Genomic DNA, 23764 nt, shown 5'->3' on the forward strand with positions numbered 1-23764 from the left:
ACACTGCATGGAGCAACGGGCCTCAGCATGGAGCAACGGGCCTCAGCATGGAGCAATGGGCCTCAGCATGGAGCAATGGGCCTCAGCATTAGGCAACTGCATTAAGGAATGTGAACAGAAGCACAGCCAAGACTGCCTCAACCACTTTAGCAGGTCCGCCTACAGCAGTGATGAGACCGAGGTTTCCTGGATCTCACGGAGGGTGGTGCTCCAATCACCATGGAGGGTGGAGCTACAATCACCTTGTTTGTTGGACCAATCAAAAAGCTGAAAAAATGACTGGCTGATAATCGTGACTCACTGACCATCAATGGTAAGCTCCACCCATTTTGTTGGCATGAAACCTTGGTGTCTCATCACTAGCTTACAGGCACATTTTTGCCATTAAGAGGCAAAACAAAGTTGTTTTCTTAACCTTGAGGGAGCCTGGGCAGGTGGGCTACTGAGCAAGAGACAGTGCTGTTCTAATCTAGTTCTACTAGATTAAAAACAAAGACTGACAACCATTCTGATTCTGTGAGCCTTTTTTGACACATCCCCAGCTAAGGCCATCAAAGGCCACAATGTGGTTGGCCACATTTTGATGTCCCTAGGGTGAGTACCCTGGGAGCAAACGTACCTTTTCCAGATCTGGAGCGGCCATTAAACTCATCAGTTTGGAGGATACCTCAGGTGCCTAATGCGAGAGAGAGCTTGGAAAGTTACACAGTAATTCCTGTGGCCTCCAGGACAGAGACAACTGATTAATGAAATGTTCCATGTGCTCATTTCACTGTGATGGTTGTGCACCACAATTTTGATCTAAAAAAAATCACAGCATGATCAAACTTCCTGCCACATATTAATCTAAATTAGAAACTTTGAAAAACTATTTCCTCAGCATCCTATAAATTACACAGTGGAATTTGAAAAATGTGTAGCCATAACCTTAATTTTGTTTTCTAGGTATGTTTAAAAAAAAGTGTTTTTATTTTTTTTTTAACAAAACTGACACAACAAGCAAAGCAAGAATACAACACACAACATTTCTCAAGTTATCCAGCGTTTCAGTAACAGCCATTTTATTTGAGCACATTCCAAACACGCCTCCTTCATGCGACAATGCTGCCGCTGCCCTGGGTGCATGTTTGCGGTATCTGGCTCAACAGGCAGGTAGCTTTACCAGGAAGCTCAGTGCACCATCTGCCAACGCGTCAGGAGCAGCGGCTGTAGCGCGAGGGAGGGCGTGTCTGTGTGTGTGTGTGTGGGGGGGGGGGGGGGGTGGACACGCACCAGAAGGTTGGCTCCGGACTGGAACAGGTTGTAAGGATACAGGATCCTCTCATAGTGAGCACGCAGATGCGAGCCCACGGCCTTGCCAGGAGCAAAGCCCATCCTCAGGGCGATCTTCGTCCACCGTCTCTCTCGACAAACCAAGTCGAAGCCACCTTCGTCCGCCACCAGCTGGGAAACGGAGAAAGACAGCAGTGGAGCACCGGGTACAAACGCACCTCCCGTCAGCTCTGAGCCCCCTGCCGGTGTCCCTCAGTCCTCAGATCGCCAAAAACAACGCTAACCCTAACCTCACAGTCACATGGGGTCCCCAACCAACTCCACCTGGTGTTCAGTTAGGAGACGTTTAGGAGGCTTTGACACCTTTGCTTGGAGGGCTTTTTAGTACTTGTGTACATTTACCCTGTAGATGAGAAAGCTCTTTACGAGACGAAGGTTTTACACAGCTACAACAGATTTATTTAATTCACCCATGAATACGATTAGGTTTAATCCCCCTTGAAACTTCAGTACGCATTATATACAGAAAAAAGACTCCAGTAACTGCCCTCTTATTGCGTAGGTTTAACGGCCGTGAGTCCTGCCCCAAGAACAGAAGAACCACAAACCTTGTTCAGCTGATAGAGATCCAGGATTTTCCGCTCCACATGAGGAATTTTAAGTGTGCATCCCTGTAGCTCCCAGAATTTGGCAATCTGATCCAGGAAGTTCAGTTTGACTCTAGTCTGAGCCTGTATCACAGGAGGAGGAAACATTGAGAAGAGACAACCAAAGCCTTAATGCACCTTCAAACCGCCACACGAGATACCGCCACACAAACAAATGATTTGCTCCCCTCTTTCACGTGGTCCCCAGTTTGACAGAGGAGAGGCTCCTCGTGTTGCACGCAAGTCGCAAGCAGATTTCCTGCTGACCGGCCCGTTCTCCAGTGACCTTTGACCTTACTCTGCAATTGATCCCCGTGACCCATTATAGTGGGGGACAATACACCCCTGCCGTCCGCTGCTCACGAGACCGTCTCAGCCTCAGTCCCCATTATCACAGGAACACAAACGCAGCCCACACCCGTGCCCCAGCGGGGAATGAGAGATGAAGATGACTCGCCTCCAGTTCGTTGAGTCTCTGTATTCGCGGGGTGAAATGCAGCTTGTCCACATCGCAAGCAAATGGAGGCTGCCAGTCCTGGAAGAAGAACAAAAGGCATCCAGACAAGTGAATGAGCAAGAGCGGCCTTCTTGAAAACTCACTGCAGTACACCAATCAGTATAGAAGACTCAGCCACCCACCCAATACTGCTGCATATGCAATTCCTTTTATTTGTCCCATTTAAAAGTATTTATTGTGGAGAGGCTATTGTGATACCCTGAGAAAAGGAGCTGCAGTGTTTGTTAATTAATTTTCCCTAGAAGCACCGCCCAACCTAGTGTGATGTTAAAGACCCTAACCCACCACTTTTTCCCCTGACTTCTGAAGTGTTCATTAAACCACAAGAGAGGAAAAAGATTTATTTCCTTTTCCATGTGAAGGATGACATTTCTAGGTCTGGCGCATGCTGTCGGTTGTGTAATGTACACTCGTTTCAACTTCACTTCCGACTGACAAATGTAAATGGCTGCGTTACTCATTTAGAACCGGCAGAATAAAAAGATGCTTCCTATCACAGTGCTTGCTTCCTCCGGTTCTTTATCCCAAACCTGAAACTGTTTTGAATGGTCCCTGTACTACTTAAAAATCACTATATGAGAACACAGCCTAGAGCCCAGAAGGCACAATGGACTGCAGGTTTATTTTCATTGCTGCCGCGGTATGTTGGTTTCTAACGGGATTGAGGCCGAGTCCTCCCTGACCTTCTCAAAAAGCTCCATTGCCTTCAGCACACGCGAGGCTTCAGCACACGCGAGGCTTCAGCACACGCACCGCACCAGCAAGCAAACACTTCAAACGCACAAACGCAGGAAAGCCCTGCCGGACAGAGCAGGCCTGTGAGCACGCAGCAGTGGAATCTGGGAGATCCGGATTTGACGTGCGGCATTCCATCGGCATCTCTGAAATGAGAGTGAGCGCCGCCGCCTCACAACGGAAAAGGGCGAGGCTTACACCCGTCGGGCTGGATTACGAGAACCAATTATACACCTTTCTGGATACAAAACAAGAAACTTCTGTCTAAGTGAACGTATTACAAACGTGGTAAAATCATGAATAACAAATCCCAAACACAACTGACACAGCATCTGAAATACCAAGCACCATTTCAGAATTTACAAAATGTGAAAACAATATGCACCAATCTCAAAGGCGTCTGATGTCTATCTATCATAACACACAATATGGAACCTGTCCTATATCCATACACATGCGAAGAGAAGGAATTAGCCTACATCCTGACTTAAACATCTTTTAGCCACGACACAATCTGTGGCATAAAATGGGTGGTGTCCGATCAAAAAGATGGCCACATCAGTTTGTCTTCCCTGGCTATCGAAACAAGCCCCAGGGCAGAAGCCTGCAGAGCAGACGCCACAAATGAGCAAAAACGCTCCCTTCACACACAGCCAAACAAGCAGCTGGGATGGGGCCTCAAGCATAAGCTACCTAGCAGGTAGAGGTGGGAGCAGAGGTGGACCGCACACATGCAGGGCAGTGTTTGGGAGCAGAGGTGGACCGCACACATGCAGAGGGCTGTGTTTGGGAGCAGAGGTGGACCGCACCCATGCATCACTGTATCCTGGTGGACTGCACTGCTATGACTGAGAGGTCAAGACACCGGTAACAGAGTGATAGCATTACATTACATTACAGGCATTTAGCCTAACTTACACAACTTTTTTTACATAGCATTTTACATTTTATCCATTTATACAGCTGGATATATACTGAAGCAATTCCGGTTAAGTACTTGCTCAAGGGTACAACGGCAGTGTCCTTACCCGGGAATCGAACCTGCGACCTTTCGGTTACGAGCCCAGTTCCTTACCCACTGTGCTACACTCCGTCCTGCTGTTTCTTGAGGAAATGCCTCAAACCTCAAAAGGACAGTGACATGGTTCAGGTAAATGCGGGTGGGAGGCCCAATCTGAACCATCTGGGACATTAAGCATCAGCTGAACCCTGGGGTCTCCAGTCAAGGCCATTTAACATGGCTGTCGCACAAAAAAAAAAAAAAGAGTCAGCGCTGTCACTCAAGGGGGTGCAGGGTTGCAGCCATTCATCCAACCAATAGATGGCGTTTTGGCTACACCCACTCCCCTTCAGAGCAGACGGAGGAGCCGTTTATGAAACAGTAGCCCTCAGTCAAATGCTGCCCTGTATGTGCACAGCTATAAAACAGCCAAAAAACAAAACAAAAGTGAAACAATGACAACGACAGAACAATGTCCATATGAAAGGACAAATCGAACAAAATCACAAGTCGTTATCTCAATTATTTAAAAACAAATTAAAAGTTGAAAGACTAATAATAGACGCTGTAATTCAAGAATATACAATATACAAACTTCATTTTAAATTGGTCATTTGAGTGGCCATTTTGCCAAAAACAAATAATCCAGTCTAAAGCTTCTTTGACATTGGCAGTGTTCACAAACGGCCAAAAGGATGATCGCGAAAAGGGGGACATTAGACCGTCAAATGGCACCAACTGCAGGTGATTCCAGGTCACACCCCCCACCCCCCCACCCAACCCGACCCAGAGCCAACGCTTTACCTGGGCACGCCACCTAAGATTACCCCTACCTGCCCCCCAGAGCCAGCGCTCTACCTGGGCATGCCACCCAAGATCACTCCTACCCCAAAACCATATACGTCTCAGAACCAGTGTGCAATCGTAGAGACCTGCTACATTCATACCTACCAAACAAATGCAGTTTAGACATACAAACATTCAGCTACCAGTAGCTTTAGTTCGTTGTTAGCAGCACTTGAAGTGGAAAAAAAAAATCAGTGCCAATACTCGTAATAGCAGAACGTATCCTGGTACCGCATACTGGTCAGTTCCATTCGTCCACTTAAAGCACTGGCTGGCTACCTTATGATGAAAGTCTTGTATTACATGTTCGATAATAAAAGTATTATTGTTGTATCATAACTAAATCCTTCTCTGCGTGCTTTAAAATAACTTTAATAACTATTCACTGAAACAATTTGCAATTGTTTACATTATTTAGGCTAAATTATTATTTAAATATTTTTTTATTTTGGGCCCATTCACATCAAGATAGTGTTAAGGTCCCATCGACCATATGACTAATAATATAACCTACATGTTTGATAACCTCATTCATACTACCAGTATAGCACATTAGTTCTGCAGCATATGAAATTTCACTCGTTGGAAACGTTTTGGAAAGTTCAGCATTAAATTGCATACATAAATGAAATTACTGGAGCTTTCTTACAAAGTAGAGCCATGATGACATTCTTCATATTGATGGACTTTTCTTTACACTTTATTATGATTTTCTTTGGTTTGATGATACTCATAAAATCGGAGTTTGCAACTTAAGTATAAAGCAAATAAAACTATTCACAGCACAAGGTAAAGTGGGCATTGTAACCTGCACCTATTGCTCACACCTTTGTCTACTGTTTGTAACCAACCAATTCTATAATTTACTAAAAAAATAACTTTAAAAAGTATGTAATAGGATGGGTCATCTATTCATGGCAGGAGGTAAAAATAAATCATCCATTCACTCATTAATCTGAAGACCCAGGTCCTCGTAGCTTAATTTAGTCCTTCATTAATTTCTACACATTTAATAAACTTTGTTCCATTCTTGATCTATGTATATTACTAGTTTAGATTATCTTAACTCTCAGTATGCATAATGCACTATTCCACAAGCCTGATCACATTCATTTGTATTTACATACCTCAGCACCCTAGCGCAGTCAGGTATTACATGTGCAGCGTGAGCCCACGGGCCATAATATAATGACACTGTTGAGGAACCAACAGGGTACTTTGTTTCAGGACACAAGGCATTATTTATTTAATTTTGTTATGCACCATGATACAAAGTCCATGATTGACCCCTTCTGACTCTCTGTCCACCCCCTTTTATCCTTTTCTAGCATTCCAAAATTAATCAGTGTTGCAGTGGCCATGTTATAATATCCTTGCATTTATATAGCACTTTTCCAAATGCTCAAAGTGCTTCATAGTGATGAAGGGGAACTCACCTCACCACCACCAACCCCTCTTGGTCAATCGGCCTTGAAAGTTACTCAGCTGTACCTTCGGTCATGACCAACGTCCATGCCAAATTTCAGCCTCTACGGGGTGGGGCACTTTTTGTGGACCGACCGACCGACCAACGGACAGACAGACAGAGCTATAGAGCTGCGGTCGCAGCTAAAAACCATGTGTGTGACTCCAGGTGTGTCACGAATCTCTGCCTGGGCCGGTATAGTCATGAACGAAATGGGCAAGCGGTACCACCAAGGCAGTGTTCTTCTGTTGACCGTAACGCGTTTCTCTTAACTAAAATAACAAGAGTAATATCTAATTAACAAAAATAACCTAGTAAGTTAGTGCCATGTTCCTTTTTTCTCGTGCTGATGTATCCATGCATGTTAGCTAAACTAGCTAGCTCATAATAATCAGCAACGTTAAGTTCAAAGCCTCAATTTTTAATATAGTTTTGACATTGCTACAATTGGTAGTAACACATTGTATCATTTACTGATGATCAAACGACATTTTAAAATAATAAACCCAACAGTTCACACAAATATTCCAACATTTGTTTTCCAGAATTATTTAGTCACCGACATATAATTGCTTGTTTGCATGACAAACGATAGAAACGGCCCGTCTCAAACGCTTTCGATACACCTACTCTGGAGGATACCTTTCGTGTAGCCTAACTAACAGACCAATAGAAACTTTTTTGACACCTGCTTTTGACACCCCCTTTCTTTCGACACGGCCCGTACTCCGGTCCGCAGACAGTCCCTATCCGGGCTTTGAGTACTAGTAATTCCAAAGTGTATTCGGAATGTAAGGCAACTGTTCATTGAACAGGCAGTTGGATATGAAGTTGTCTGAATGCCAAAATGGCTCCTTATTACCACCACGTGACGTGATCCATATAAACTTGGTTATTATTTAAAATTTTACGGACACTGGCATTGTTATCAAGTTGTGTTATTTCCACATGACATGATGATTTGTTAAGGATTCACTTTAACAAGGTAAATCTGCTTCATCATAAATATCAATGATAATGATAGTATAAATGATATCACAACCGAGCAATATTCCCAGACATCCTGCGTTATCTGGCTAATCATCTTTTCTCCTTCCCTGAAAATTCCTTCAGCTGATTCTTTCTTATTGTAAGATAATACGTCATCTTAAAAGGTATGACCAACGGAGTCATCTCACGGGAAACGCATGGGTGAAAGGGGGCTTTTTTGCAAGACAGAACAGTGCCTGGGCCGGGTTTCATTTAACCCTGTACAGAACACAATGGTGCTGGGTCCTTATTGGGATCGATTAGGACCCAGCACCGTTGTAACCGATAGTAAAACATAAAAAATAACAAATATGTGCAGGGCGCAGAAATACTTAGCCTGTCCCTCAAATCATTAAGAGGTTTCCTAGCTCCAAATCTAATGAAACATCCGTCGTCACTAACACTCATTCTCACACACACCTGCGTGCACATACTAAATATTTCACCATTTACGTCAAGTTGCTTATACTTTGAGTAATGGGACCAACAAAGCCTGGCTACATCAAACAAAAATGTTTTTTTCTTCTAACGAGGCTGAATTATGTCTCTCTGAATAACATGAGGCTAATAAATGCAGATCTTCACTGCCATCCAGAATTGACCCTATGCAAACTGACTTTCACATGAAACAAAAACTAAAATCAGTATCTAAAAAAAACTCAAAATTCAGTACATTACACAATCATGCGCAAGTTCACTACACACCAAACTATGGCGTAGGCTAGCCTAAATTATGCAAACAAGTTCCAAATGCTGCAGCCGAAGAGACTAACACAAAAGCTATACATATCAAAATTCAAACCTCCTCAAGAGCACAATCAAAATAAATAGGCATTAATATCTTATTATTGAGTGAATCCGATGTCATTTTAAAGCACAGCGTCATAATTTTGCTTTAGGAACACTCATGCAGACATGCAATAATTATTTATTTTATTACAGTGGCCATGTTTGTAAGCACATCACCAGTTCTACTCCAATTCAAAGGAAGAGTGATTTCAAGAGTTCTACTTTGAAGGGCTTAATAACAGACTGTATGGAAACACAGTGGGAAAACAACGATTTAGCCCACAAATGTGAGTCTAACCTAGTCTTAAATCGTGCGCTATAATCCCAGTATAGACACACAAAATGGCCAGATGGAACACTCCATAGCCCCTGCTAACCACAAAGCCAACATGGAGGACAACACCCAAGAAAGGCCTGTTTGGTGGTTTTCTTCAACGTCAACTTTGTCCGCTTTTCCGTTGTTCTTGAAGTCCAATAAGACCAAATAAAACCCCCTGGGTTTTAAAAGCGCAAGAAATTAAACTACCAAACGTCTGCCACCGATTTCCAACCAGCCACTCGACACCGAGCTGGAGCCATTACGTTTTTTAAATAAAAAGTGACATGCTAAAGCCAAACGAAAGAGCCCTGGATTTAAAATATTACCATTAAAAATGTTAATACAATTTACAATACCATTTGTTTAACAGTCGTGTTTCGGGGGGGGGGGGGGGGGAGGGGAAACAACAGAAAAATTGGACAGTTAAATTATTTTTCTTAATAAAATAAGTTTAGAATGAACGCTTGATCTTTGTGATATACATTTGTATAAATTAATAAAATTGTTGCATTAATGTGCGGATTAGCTAGTTTCATTCGTGTACTTGGGTCGGTGCGTGAAATATCGCACGTACAATCGGTGGCGGTCGTTAGCTTGTTAGCTTTCACAACTTTGCCCGTTGCTAAACGGCATAGTTAAATGTACAGTAGTAATGGTATTTAATTAAACTATCGTAAATGGGCCAAGGCAAATAGGGGACAATACTAGTAAGAATGTTAAGGAACACTACTTCTTGCGCAGACGTTTAAGGCACAAAATAGTCTGTACAAGAAATAGCTAACATCAACATACACTGCCAAGATTTAGGGCGCCTTTTCGGTCATTAAAAAACTCGATGGCATGCCAACTGGTTTGCAATAACACCGATACCCCCACCCAGTCACTAAACAAGTCCAGGACCACAAAAAGTGCGGTATGACACTAACATTAGACTAGTCCAGATGAACCAAAACTCAAATCAATTTTGGTAGACTTCAATTGTGGCTTACGTAATGTCAAAGTATTGCACACTCAATACCAATTGTGCACAATTTTCATCTGAAACTCAATTTCCTCACAAATAATGCCAAAGGCTTCGACCTGGTGGTGTTCCGATCGTCTCAAAATAGGATTAAGTACATTGATTCTTCAGTTAATTTTCATTCGCTAAATAATATGCTTGGGCGTCACTTGAAAACAACAGTTCTCGTAACACTAGTCTTCATACGCTATAAATGGACCCACCAGGTCGAAGTGACTGGCTAGCCAATATTACAAACTTATGTTAGACAGCTAGATCGCAGCCTATCAAGTTCGTTTGTTAGCTATATTGCTATCGTTAATTATAACATCAATATCACAGGACCAGCAAGCACGCAATCCCAAGTTATTGATAGCCTACACAATATTGGCTTGGCTAACCAGCTAAAGTATGCATACATCACATCGGTTTCATCTATTTACCAACAGACTATAGATAGTCTAAAGTTTGCTACCGGGTGTAGCGTTCTGGCTAAATAATAAATGTAAATTAGTAAGTGTGTCTCGTCGGTATAGCGTTTCAGCTGGAGTGTTGCTCGCTAACTAAGAACACTCGTTTAATTAGCTAGCTAGCTAGCAAAATGAATAAACAATGACAAAAAAGTGAGTTAAGTTAGCTAGCTGGATGGCTGGCTGTTCATTTCTCCCGACATACGAGTCAAATATCGGTTGATTCTCTAATTAAATAGCATATTGTCACCTGTCAGATAGTCATGATAATGTAGCTTACAAAATTTTAGTTCCCGCATTGCGTTTAGCCAAGTTAGATGGCCAACTCACTGGCTCTTCCTACCTGTAACTTGGTGCTAAACTAACTTTGACTAGTGTTTTAGCTACCAGAAGTAACGACATCATTATGTATTACCCTATTTTTACACAGTATATGGTATTGCCTTGCTCGCTACCCAGTTTCCAAGTAAGCTAGGTAGCCAAGGTAGCCTATTTTAGTCTGATTACATGTGGTCATCGAGACCATGGATTTTAAGCAAACGTTAGTTTGCTAAAAAAAAAAACCTGTCGCTAACGTTAGAAAACTTCACCGCAGTTGCATAGCTAACTTACCATCATTCACCGGCATAACATGTCATTTTGTTAGCCAGACACCCAGGCAGTTGGCTGATTAGCTTGCTCACTAGATACCAGTTTACCATTTATTTTTTTAAAATGAATGCAGCTTCTCAATACTGCTAATAACTCGCTTGTTCTCATGATGACACTTCCAACAATAACACAGACCAGGTCTTTCACTTTGTGTAGGATCTCATAACATTACATGTAAGTTTCTCGTTTTGTCAGTTGAGCTGTTCCTAGCGAAGAGAAAAGCAAGGAAGCTACATTTCTATTTCGTATAAGAGGCTTGCTTGTGCGACCAAAGCTCTTTTGCAAGCACACAAAAGAGGAGGCTTCTCTTAAGCCCCAAGCCGCCATATTGAAAACTTTTTGTTTTAAATAGCTATAAAAATATCTAAAATTTTCCAAAATGTCTAAATAAATATAGACCAAGGGATTTAAGCTGAAGCCTCTTCTGACCCCGATGCACCTCTTGTCCGCACTCACCGGTGGCGGTCGGACCTTGCATATGCCCGTTTTCTCCGCTATAGGCCGTATTTTGTTGATAAAAGCAAAAGGGTCGGCAAATTCTTCCCAGCTAGGCTCGAAGACTGGGCATTCCGGGGGTGGAATGAACTCGTCGGGCCGAGGCTGGGTCATCGTGGTTGTCCGATCCCAAAGCGAAGAAATGATGGGTCGCTCGGTTGTAACCGGGTCAAACCTTAACGGTATCAGCTCAGCAGTCTGTGTCTTGCTGCCTAGCTATCCTTCCGACTCTTTAACGACGCTTCCCTTTAACTCAAACAATCAGTATCAACATTCTCGATCCCAGTCAAACGCACACAGCATCGTGAGAGGATTGTGCTAAGGCAGCAGCTACATCCGCCTCAGAAACTAGAGACCCACACTGTAACAATTCTAAAATATTTTATTATAATCGAGCTTTATTTTAAAAAGGAAAACTCCAATTGCTCCCCATGCTTTACTTACCACAGGTCAGATATTAAAATTGTATTTTATTCGGGAAGGGGGTCAGTGGAAAAAACGATTGTCATTGAAACTTTCAGAATCTTTGTCAAGTTCATGTGGTTCAGTGCTGGGTTTTCCTTTATCGCGAATTACACTTAGAAGTTGACATCTGTACTTATAATGGTGCGATTTTGCACTTTGAAAATATTTATAGTAACAATTTGCATAGTTTGCTACAATTTATTTATATTTTCCAAGAATCATTCGGTATTTGTCATTTATTTCTCCCCATGTATCACCCCCTGGTGTGTATTCTTAAAACGATAATGACGTTGAAGTACTGCGGTAGGCTACGTGTGATACGAGTGCTCACTATTTACAACAAAAATGGAGGACAGGACGGTCTGGGTTTCTACTGGCAAAGGAGACGCATAAAGCTATAATTGTGTGCATCAACTGAATTTGCCTCCAGTCTTCCGCAATGTTGGTGCAATTCAAATACGTTAAGGTTTATACACGGTATTGGTTTTCATGAAAATTTAATCTTTCTAAAGGAGAAAACTTAATTCTTTAATTGCTTAATTCCTTTCTTTATAAAACAAAAGCAAAGATTAACTCCAGATTCTTGCTGTAATTCCACAGAATAGAACACATCAAAAAATGAAAACCTGCTAACTCGAATAAACGTGTTTCTTGTGTGCCGGTGTCCGTCGATCTTGTGGTAATCTTGACACAAAACTATTTTATTAGAACAGCCGTAGCTACTGAGCTATTCATGCGCTTCGATTATCTAAAATTACTGCTAATAATAGAAGTCGGGAAAAATAGCATTCATACGCCATTTTTGTCTGAATCATTAAAAATTGCCATTGTAGTTTCTACGAAAGATTTACTTGGGACATCAAGAAACGTTTCGTTATGCCATTTTGTACTGTTTACTTGCGCGGATGGATATGCTTCAGGTGACAGCTCACGGTGACCGGTACTTGTTCTTTAAATAGACTCTGTAGAGTTGCTGATTGGACATAGGTCCTATGAGTTAAAGGTGGGGGTGAAAGGAGGGGTTTGTAATAAACTCATTGTTAAAACCACGGATGGACGCGTAACCGAAGTGTCAACAGAACAAAACATATTGCGATTCAGAAAAGTCTGACAGAACGAGCTATTTATGGTTTATATTTCTACTGAATACGACAAACAGCTTGGTCTCTATAAAAAAACACTGCTTTGTGAAAGTGGGTCACACCTCATAAAAGCATGGCTATCTAACTTAAATTCCAATCTAGCAATCTTGCTAACGATAGCTTTCTCATATAAATAGAAGCCCTTCTACGCGACGCGTCAAGGCATACCCCGTTTATGTAAAACTATGATGCGTATTCTTATTTACTATCTTATGCGAAGAAGATATCAAGCAACTGTAGGCTACAGTATTTCTGATTGCTTGTGATTCACACAAGGCCGTCTACGTCAGTCCTCCATTAGGGCAGAGAGTGGAGGCGTAGAAGCTAGTAGCCTAGCCTGTGGCTATAGCAAGCCCTTTTAACACCTAAGAGCCTGTCCGTAAATATTACAGATATCTCTAATTCATTTATGACTAGTCAAAACGCTAATTTAAGACATCTATAATTACATTTCGACTAGTCAAAACGCCAATTTGAGATATATCTAATTACATTTTGACTAGTAAGTTGTCGCCATTAAGTTATATGGAACTCCAATTAAAGATATCTACAATTCAGTTTTGACTATCTTAAACTCGAATTCCAGATATCTCCATTTAAATTATGACTAGTCGTAACTGAGATTCGAGATATCTCCACTTTAGTTCTGACTAGTTATACTTTAAATTGAGATATCTGGATTTCCTTATTATTGAAGATATCTAAATGATCTTTTTTGATATCTGAAACTAGGATATTACTAGTAAAAATACAATTGAACATATCTTGAACTGGAGTTATGAGTAGTCAAAACTAAATTGGAGATATCTAGAATTTGAGTTATTAGGCTACTAGTCAAAAGTGCTTTTAAGATATCTACAAAGAAGTTAAGGATATCTTGAAACGAGACCGATCTTATTTTGGAGATATCTTCAATTATCATTCTGACTAGTCGGAATAGGCTACATGTATAAATATCTTCAATTGTCATTTGACTAGTCAAAATAGTTGTAGATATCAAAAACTGGCTCCTTGAACGAATTTCCTCGTTCTACTAACGCAGCGACCGCCATGTCAGACCAACCTGAACCAGAGTCAAGCGTCTTATTCAGAGTTTTCAATGCTGCGGCGCGTGCGAGAAATGAGCCATTAACTTTAGTCAGCAACAAGACGACTGTTTCACCCGATCGATCTCTTTCCACTTTTCTTACAGTCACCGCCATTTCTTACACCATAATTGATCGCACTAGGTTTGCAAAACATTACATTTACATAATATTTAATTTGGCAAACGCTTTTATCCAAAGCGACGTGCAATAAGTGTAGGCTATACCAAAGGTCGTTGGAACAACTATAAAACATAGGTCAGACAAGGTACAATTCCCATAAACTCTCAGCTACCCCGAGCGATGAACATAGCTAGTTCAAACGGTAAGCATAAAGACTAATATCCATTAAAAAGCTTTGCATCAGAGTTACGTCAGGCACAGCAGATTTGACAATATATAATTATAATTCAGATATCTGAAAATACAATTTCGACTAATCAAAACGGAATTATAGATATCTTTAATTATCATTCGGTACGTGCGACGAGTCGAATGACAATTCTGGTGACGTCATTATAGATATTTTTAAAGGTATTTTGACTAATCAAAATATATTTCAGATATCTTGAATTATCATTCTTACTAATCCGTTTATACTTGCAGATATCTTGAATTATCATTCTGGCTAGTCACATTGTAATTATGACTAGTCAAAATGCATTTGTAGATATCTAAAATGCAATTATGGATAGTTAAGCGAGGCTATTAAATGTTAAGAGGGCAAGCCTATTCCTTGGCCCAATGACTTCAGTTGACCACTTAGTCAGTCCAGAACAGAGTTTTCCAACTCTCACAGCAAAAGATGAATATTATTGTGCCACTTTATGACAATTAGGCTATGTCACATTATTAATTTTACAGTTAAGAAAAAACAGCCAAATGGTTTTTGGCATATGACTTGTTTACAGCATGTCATCCATGTGATATTAGCTATGGAAGCTTGTGTCAGATTGTATTCCTTTCAATCTTTCATTTAAATAGTTCTTTTAAATCAAGGAGCAACAGACCTGATGAAAACACTGTATAAATCTATTTAGCACAATAAACGTGGATTTCATTCAGAATATTTTTATGAAAAATATATAATTAACAAAACAACAGGCTGAAAACGTAATGAAAATGATGTTACTTGTGACTGGAAGCCTGCTTAAACGGATGATGTTCATGTAAGCTATAGTTCAAACAATATGAACTTTGTCTGCATGAACAAATGCATTCACTATTTCCTACTGCTCACATGATTAGGGTCAAACATTTACACACCAGCATCCTGCAATGAAACTGCTTCTCTTGTATGCAAATAATCAGGTTAGTTACAAAGGCCCTGAATCCTTGCCATGAACTCGCAGCAATTCCTAAAAACAATTAGGCGGTTTTACAGTGTGTTGTGTTAAAAAACAAAAGTACAATAAGCTATTTGCGTAGACTCATCTTAATTCTCCTTATTTTAACAGTATAAACAAAGCACACTATTAAAATAAGAATCCAATCGCCTGCAAACCTATGCTGACCATCACTTGAATAAATTGGAAGTTTGTGCTGTATGTAGCCCTATTCAAGCTGTATTGGTTTCACTGAGGGTAGCAACCGACGAGTTGCGTGGATTTTAATCCCGTACGAATCTGTACGTGTCATTAAAGATATATACTCCACGGAAACTAGTCGTCTATGGAAACGATTCGCGTTACGAAGATCGATGTATGCTCAAAAACGCGACTTTAATGTTAACTTGACTGGCAGTATTAATCTAATATAGAAGTAAGGATCAAATAGTTTTTAAAAGGTGGCGTAGCCTTGCGAGTAGCTTATAATACGTGCCGAACATCGAGGCAAGGGAGAAATTAGCACACCACGTAATTTAGGAAGCAGGCATATTTGATAAAACTTGTCCCGTCGTGTGAACTACAAACAGGGTTCTAATTACGGGCGGAATTGGTGGGGGGAGTCTAACCCCCATAATTAAGACTTGGACACCCCCAAAAGAGCTAAAAACAACAGGTCGGGGGTGTCGAAACATTTATATATCCTTCTTACCTGTAATCGTAAATATTACAATACATTTCCCATCAGTGGCTTAAGACTTTTTGAAGGGGGGGGGGGGGGGTATATATATAAGAAAGTATAATAAATAATAAAAAGACCAACCAATGTTCATGAACTGGGTTTATTCAAAAGTACAGAGGGTCAATTGCAGGTTCAAGTGCAGAGGGAATTGACATGACTGAGAGGGATTCATTTGGTATACACTATGCTCAAATGCACACATGTACTACAGCTACAGTCCAAATGGATACCACAGCTGTACCATGGTCAGCTGACAGACCAGCAGTTTTCTGCAATTGACCCTTGAAGCAGGATAGTATAAGACATTTTAGTGGACAGGTTTGAAAGACAGACAAGAGTGATCCCTTTTTCTGGCCATGACACGTTGGCAGGGTGACTCCTAGTACTCTTCTCCCTCCTCGTCTCCTTCCACAGAGTCTGTGCCCACCTCCTCATAATCCTTCTCTAGGGCCGCCAGGTCCTCTCGCGCCTCAGAGAACTCCCCCTCCTCCATGCCCTCACCCACGTACCAGTGGACAAAGGCACGCTTGGCGTACATCAGGTCAAACTTGTGGTCGAGGCGGGCCCAGGCCTCGGCGATGGCGGTGGTGTTGCTCAGCATGCACACGGCTCTCTGTACCTTGGCCAGGTCTCCGCCTGGCACCACCGTGGGGGGCTGGTAGTTGATGCCCACCTAGTGGAGAGGAGATCATGTGTGAGAGATGGGGACTAAACTGGAGCAGAGGAAAGAGCCATAAACACAGGCCAGGTGTCGCGAGATCACTTACCTTGAAGCCAGTAGGACACCAGTCAACAAACTGGATGGAGCGTTTGGTCTTGATGTTGGCAATGGCGGCGTTGACGTCCTTGGGCACCACGTCGCCACGGTACAGCATGCAGCAGGCCATGTACTTGCCGTGACGGGGGTCGCACTTGACCATCTGATTGGCCGGCTCGAAGCAGGCGCTGGTGATCTCGGCGACTGACAGTTGCTCGTGGTAGGCCTTCTCTGCGGAGATGATGGGCGAGTAGGTGACCAGGGGGAAGTGGATGCGGGGGTAGGGCACCAGGTTGGTCTGGAACTCTGTGAGGTCGACATTCAGAGCACCATCGAAGCGCAGAGAGGCAGTGATGGAGGACACAATCTGGCCAATGAGCCGGTTCAGGTTGCTGTAGGTGGGGCGCTCGATGTCCAGGTTCCTACGGCAGATGTCATAGATGGCCTCATTGTCCACCATGAAGGCGCAGTCGGAGTGCTCCAGGGTGGTGTGGGTGGTAAGAATGGAGTTGTAGGGCTCCACCACAGCCGTGGACACCTGGGGAGCTGGGTAGATGGCGAACTCCAGCTTGGACTTTTTGCCGTAGTCCACCGAGAGACGCTCCATCAGCAGGGAGGTGAACCCAGAGCCAGTGCCTCCACCAAAGCTGTGAAAGATGAGAAACCCCTGCAGCCCGGTACACTGGTCTGTCTGCGGGAAGAGCAGGGATTTATCCTTAAACCACCATCAAACACGAATATGCTACATGTACAGTGACCGGTCAATGTAGCAACTTTCATTCATGGCTAGAGAGAGAGGTGTGAATGTCATAGTTCATTTGCAGTATTTTTTAATGAGCCTAAAATACAGGGTGGTAATCTACTGTACAAAGAAGGCAGAGTTAATGCATTTCATTCAACCCCCTCACCATGCAAATTAATTTGTAATTTTCACCCACTCAGTGGTTGTTCAAAGACCAAAACTAGTCTCAACAAAAATCTGAGAACATACCAGTTTGCGGACGCGTTCCAGGACTGTATCGATGATCTCCTTGCCCACAGTATAGTGCCCGCGAGCGTAGTTGTTGGCCGCGTCTTCTTTTCCAGAGATGAGCTGTTCAGGGTGGAAGAGCTGACGATACGTTCCACTCCTAACCTCATCTAGAAACCAGGAGACAGAAGCTCACAAAAAAGCCACAGACCCCAGTGCATGGGACACAGGCAGCACTCCGGTGCCTTTAAACCACATCCCACTAGCCATGGGAACGAGACCAAGAAACTAAACATCACCCGATACTCAACTTTGATAGATAACTACAGATTCAAGCCAATCATTGAGCAAAATCTTATGATTGGTTCAATAGAGTCCAATTCATTCTAGCTCCATCAATCAGATAATCACACACACACACACACACACACGAAAGTACAAGCTGTAAAACACCATGATTAATATTGTGCCATTGAAAGGTTAATCCCAAGCAATTACCTACTATGCAAGCTATAAAGCATGGAAACTGGAGCATGGCAGAAGTGGCTGCCATCATGCAATACGCAATATGGATCATTAAGATTCATGTAACCAGGGGTCAGTTTTCATACGACTAAACAGCTATGCCCAGCCAACTTGTGGGGAAGAAAATAGAACAAATAGAAATGCACAGACGGGTTGGGAGGGTACGAGCGGGCACTTCATGGGTTGCGTCACCTCTTCTGCTTTTGAGTAAGGCACACTGAACCTGCTTCCCATCAGGCTGCTTTGCATAGCAGCCTACACAAATCCAAACCACAGCAGCATCTCCCATAACCATCCATTGTGCAGGGAACCAAATTAATGGGAATTTCTAGTCTGCATGGGGATGGTACAACCCGCCCGCCCCAGTAAACAGAATTCAGCATCTGAATCGATCGTATATAAATAAATGTATACCTTTTGGAATGAGGAAAGCCTTTGGGGTTGGCACAGCCCTAGCCTCCATGAGCAGATAAGCACATTTATTTGAATGATTGAAATGTTAGTAGCATGGCATTGGGTCTGGCTGGCAACGGTGTTCATGACAGTGGAGATTAAACTTGCGCCCCCGTCCCTCTCATCCTGGGTCACCGCACTTACCAATGACAGCCGGCTCCAGGTCCACAAAGACCGCCCGGGGCACATGCTTCCCCGAACCCGTCTCACTGAAGAAAGTGTTAAAGGAGTCGTCCCCGCCACCAACGGTCTTGTCGCTCGGCATATTGCCATCAGGCTGGATGCCATGCTCCAGGCAGTAGAGCTCCCAGCATGCATTGCCAATTTGCACTCCTGCCTGGCCCACGTGGATGGAGATGCACTCACGCTACACAAGCACACACACGATGCAAGGAGGAAAGAAAAAAAAATAAAATACGTTAATGGGAGGCTTGCTTACCCACCACTGTCGGCTCTAGGTCCACAAATATGGCCCTGGGGACATGGCGGCCAGAGCTCCCGGTGTTGAAGAAGGTATTGAAGGGGTCCTCACGGGAGTTAGGCCCCGTCTGCACCTCCTGCACCACCCCGTCCGGCCCCACCCCATGCTCCAGACAGAAGAGCTCCCAGCATGCATTGCCAGTCTGCACACCAGCCTGGCCCACATGGATGGAGATACACTCTCGCTGCAGGCCAACAACATCACAACTTAGAAAACTAACAATTTTGAGTTGAGTCAAATGGAAAAAAACCTCTACAGCAAGCTTAAATATTCAGCCAATGTTGCAGACACAAAAACCAACAACTGCAAAAGGTAAAAAGCAGTTGTAATTTACAATGTGAAGTACATGTGTTCACCTGAATTGTGGATATAATGGTCACCATGTGCCTGGACGTTCTCCACTGCAGTCATAATTACATTGAGAAATATACCTGAGGGATTCATTAGGAAGGGCCCTGAAACTGACTAAGCTTAGGGCTGATCATTCAAGGAAACCAGTGCAAACCAGTCACCAGCACAAAGAGCATGGACATCATTTGGCCTATTCCCAATTACATTTTTAAAATCTTACATGACATTATACCCCCTTTAAAACTTCACACTGATCGAAATTATAAGAAATGGAAACAGAATGTCAGTCCAGTTACCAGTAATGAATATTTTAAATCAAACACTTTGACATGTCCGCAAATGCCTGACATAGACAGCGTGCCCACAACAGCAAAACGGGGAGTGTGTCCAGTGTTCGGTTGTATTGAGTGACCTTCAACATACAGTCCCACCATGCAGTTAATTTGTCTAAAAGGCTCCCAACAACAGGTGACCAAGGGCAATAGCGGAGTCAGTCGTTCAGGTGCACTTCTCCTAACGAAAATATGTTTTAAAAGAAACTCTTCTCAGTTCCAAATGGGTTGAGGGACCCCATTTTTATGAGCATTACATGCCCCGAGGAAACCAGTAAGGGGAGGGGGGGGGGGCGGGGGAGAGAACACTAAAAAATTCAGTGTACTTGACATCAAGAGTTGTGGAAATGTGTAGTCTGTAAAAATTGCAGTATGGCTGCAGTGCGACATAGAAACCAGTAAGCCGAAACCAAAATGCCGGAGGACATATCAATCCGGTTTTATACATTTTCGCTCAAGTTTGACAAAGCAAGCACTAAAAGGGCGGAGCCAGTCTTTGAGAAAACAAATTCCGGGTCGTCCTCGTCAGCACATGCCCGGATTTATCATCCAACCTACAGGAGCACTTTAGGATTCTAAAGTACAAAGGCACAATTTAGAGCTCTTTGGACCCAGCGCAATCGACCGAGAAGACAGGAAGTTTACATGATTATGAAAAGATTGTCGCCGTTAACTATAGCCTACTTAACAAATGCACCCACTACGGGCACTATAGCTCCTCTTAAAATGGTCAAGATCAGTGATAAAGTTCACCAGTCGTAACTTTCTGGAGAATCTAACTGGTCAGTTTCTCGGAGAAGTTAAGTTCCACGTCTCAATCAGTCTCTCGTTTTGTTGCGCGCATAACTTTGTTAAGGACCCATCGATTAACAAAAACAAACGGTAAGACAAGTTGGCTAGTGATCGCAGTCCTAAAGCAGGACTCTCCGATTGAATGTAGCTCCGATTGAAGACCAGCCAGCTGCTGTTACCCCCCATCCCCCATTCAATCTCCCACCTACCCACTTCCTTTACACCAAAGGCAAACGTGGGCCTCTTCGGAAGATTCCTAAAATTCCTGCTCTGCGCAAAACGAATGTATACCTCACACAATTCAAATGCGGGTTCAGCTCTTCGGAAATATGCCAGTAGTTTTTACAGCACTTTGTAGAAGGAAACCTTTCTCTTAAAAACTTGTGAAAGTCAGCGTGTTTGACAAGTAAGCTACATTAATGCAGGGTTCCCTAACTTACATCTAGTCCGGCTACAATGTAATCTTTTTAACAATTGCAAATTAAAGGTGTAGCCAACGTACAGTTACAAATTCCATCCAAGCAGAAAATGTAACATTTCATATTGTATCTTTGGCGCCTCTTAAAATTAGTTTTGAACATTGTAAGAAAGTCTAAGAAAAAAGCTTACCATAGTTTCCTTTAGAACAGAAAGGGAGTGGACTAAATAGTGAAATTACTCTTGTAATTTAGAGTAGAGAAAATCTTTTTTTATTCTTCAGCTCCGTTGACTTGAGGCGCGCAACGGGTCCCCGCCAACACAGCAATGTCAAACTGGTGTTACAAAAAGTATATTTATACTACAGCTGGAACTTTGCAATTGGTAGAAGTCAGAAGAGACACCGAGCTCCTGGTTCCTATTGGTGCAAAACACGAACTCTCACTACGTCAGTACAGGGGCTCTGTCAGTTATGATACATTTCCCCTAGGATTTTATTTTTTAAATGATCAATCATCCTAGATCGACTGCGCACTTTGTACCTTACAAAGTATGTTGGGTGTTTTTTATTTCTTTCTTTTTCTGTCTTTCTGCAAAACAAAAGCAAAATGCTGGCGCGGAGACAGAGGCGCATTCCAAATTCAAAATCTCTTTGAAGTGCGTGTCAGTAGTTTGCCAATCACATTGGAGTATTTTTTTTTAAAAGCTGCTATTTAAAAACCTACCTGACCAGTATCCTATGAAGAAGGCGCAAAATTCACAGTGGTTTTAAACGCATATATGTACAATACAAATATAAAGACATGGAACAGCCTGAACTCTGAACAGTCCAGTTTGAACTGACAGGAAGGAAAAGTTGTGCACGTTCGTAATGTCGACCAATTTTCTTCAGGTAGCAAAACCGGAAAGTAGGCCTTTTTTAGAACAGTTATCACAAGTTTACACGTCTGTGCTGTAAATACAGTCATAGACTATACCACTGAACTACAGGATCTGCATTGCAGTAAATCATACAAGGCCTTCTGCAGCCCCAATTCAGCTTCTTGCACGGGTTATTTTAGAAATAAGACTTTGTAAGTTTCCCAATAGAAATACTTCTTTGATTTTTAATTGGAATTAACCCAGTGTCCCATGTAGGTTTTTTTTTAAATTTTTTTATCTTGCTGGATAATGCTATTGTAAAAAATGGCTAAAATAAGACATGTTTGTAGTGAAACAAATCGACACAATTAAAGCCCAGAAATGAGAAAACAAAGGCCTTAAAGATGCAATTTTGCAGTCCTATTTCAGCATATGCAACACATTTTTATTATTCCAGTCACATTTAACCTGTGATCATGTAAATGGGTGTTTGCAACCAACTCATAGATACCCATTGGCTGTGTGCTTTCATAACCACCAAGTTGATGTTTGACTTCATTTCCCTCTGCAGTCCCTGGAAGACTGCATATCTCATTCCCGTGTGGAACAAGGAGAGCACAGCAGATCTCAGTGGGAAAACACTGGTTTGAGCTGCCAAACATGTACAGGACACTATGGCTTACAGCCTGCCAGGTCATGCAGTACGGGCAGTCCTTCTGGAAGTCCAGACTTAACGCAGTGCTGGGTACTCTTTAGACCTGGGGTTCTCAAACTCAGTCCTGGGAACCCCTGAATTGTAACAAGCTGGTACTAGCTCTCAAATAGATGCTTGTAATGTCTATTGCGGAATGTTTCAGATGTTTGGAGAAAATATCCAGTGAAACCACCTTCTGGACTGATTGGGGAAGGTCGGTCCACCATCGGGGGATGAGGATGGAGGAGGACTGATTGGGGAAGGTCGGTTCACCATCAGGGGATGAGGGTGGAGAAGGACTGATTGGGGAAGGTTGGTCCACCATCGGGGGATGAGGATGGAGAAGGACGGTCCACCATCGGGGGATAAGGATGGAGGAGGACTGATTGGGGAAGGTCGGTCCACCATCGGGGGATAAGGATGGAGGAGGACTGATTTGGGAAGGTCGGTCCACCATCAGGGGATGAGGATGGAGAAGGACTGATTGGGGAAGGTTGGTCCACCATCGGGGGATGAGGATGGAGAAGGACAGTCCACCATCGGGGGATGAGGATGGAGAAGGACTGATTGGGGAAAGTCGGTCCACCATTGGGGGATGAGGATGGAGAAGATCCTGAAGATAGCAAGTGGCAGGCAGGGTCATTTGCAGCACTGTATACATGATCTTCAAGTTGTGGGTGAGATCCCAGTTGTCCCAAATACTCTATATTACTGGGTTCAGAAAATATGCAGAGGCCAAACTTTGTCTGTGTAAGATTTATAAACAATGCATAAATAAAATGAACTGTGTATGTGTATCTAAAAAAGTCTTAATATATCCATAGCTTTTATTTATTATTTACTTGTCACTAGAGGGAGGCTATCAATCAATAAATCAATCAATAAAACTTTATTTATAAAGCACATTTCTGACAGCGGGTGCAACTCGCTAGGCTAGCGGGTGCTAGGCTAACTGTGCAGATGCAGAACTGGACAGTCACAATTATTTATATATCTGAATTTTATTTTTCTTCAATTATCAAAGGCTACGATATGTCTATTGTGGGCTATTGGCCCCTGGTCAGACAGTTGCAAATAGCACTGTTTTATTATAATTGATAAAATTCTGAAAGTTGAGCTAAAACAAATACGTATTGT

At 42.6% G+C, this 23764-nt stretch overlaps 2 protein-coding genes across 3 annotated transcripts in view; both read right to left on the reverse strand.

The window, feature by feature from the left end:
* The window catches only part of kdm5bb (lysine demethylase 5Bb), a 41572-nt gene extending 30031 nt beyond the window's left edge, over nt 1-11541 (reverse strand). Inside the window, exons 1-5 of the mRNA XM_064297856.1 lie at nt 11197-11541; nt 2377-2454; nt 1881-2003; nt 1273-1443; nt 620-676 (exon numbers count right to left, since the gene is read on the reverse strand). Of these exons, the coding sequence (XP_064153926.1) occupies nt 620-676; nt 1273-1443; nt 1881-2003; nt 2377-2454; nt 11197-11349 (582 nt within the window). The 5' untranslated portion in view covers nt 11350-11541. The remainder of the gene's footprint in view (nt 1-619; nt 677-1272; nt 1444-1880; nt 2004-2376; nt 2455-11196) is intronic.
* A 4537-nt stretch (nt 11542-16078) lies between these two features.
* On the reverse strand, nt 16079-21420 carry tuba5 (tubulin alpha 5). 2 transcript variants are annotated; one of them, XM_064300194.1, is made up of 5 exons: nt 21265-21420; nt 18844-19066; nt 17743-17891; nt 16762-17442; nt 16079-16667 (listed from the first exon to the last, which is right to left on the reverse strand). In XM_064300194.1, exons 1-5 carry the CDS (start codon nt 21265-21267, stop codon nt 16374-16376), a joined length of 1350 nt encoding a protein of 449 aa, XP_064156264.1. In that variant the 5' UTR covers nt 21268-21420; the 3' UTR covers nt 16079-16373. The 2 variants fall into 2 exon arrangements, with proteins under 2 accessions (XP_064156264.1, XP_064156263.1); XM_064300193.1 differs by lacking the exon at nt 18844-19066 and adding an exon at nt 19139-19364 and having other exon boundaries at nt 21265-21418.
* Nucleotides 21421-23764: the final 2344 nt, after the last annotated feature.

This window comes from Anguilla rostrata, chromosome 11 (assembly GCF_018555375.3).
Source record: "Anguilla rostrata isolate EN2019 chromosome 11, ASM1855537v3, whole genome shotgun sequence".
NCBI classification, from domain to species: Eukaryota; Metazoa; Chordata; class Actinopteri; order Anguilliformes; family Anguillidae; genus Anguilla; species Anguilla rostrata.

Coding starts and splice junctions, on each gene's coding strand:
- tuba5 (XM_064300193.1), bottom strand. Junction 17,892..19,138: donor CCTAGAGCCGACAGTGGTGG/GTAAGCAAGCCT, acceptor CCTGGTTTCTAG/ATGAGGTTAGGAGTGGAACG. Junction 17,443..17,742: donor TGGAACGCGTCCGCAAACTG/GTATGTTCTCAG, acceptor CTCTTCCCGCAG/ACAGACCAGTGTACCGGGCT.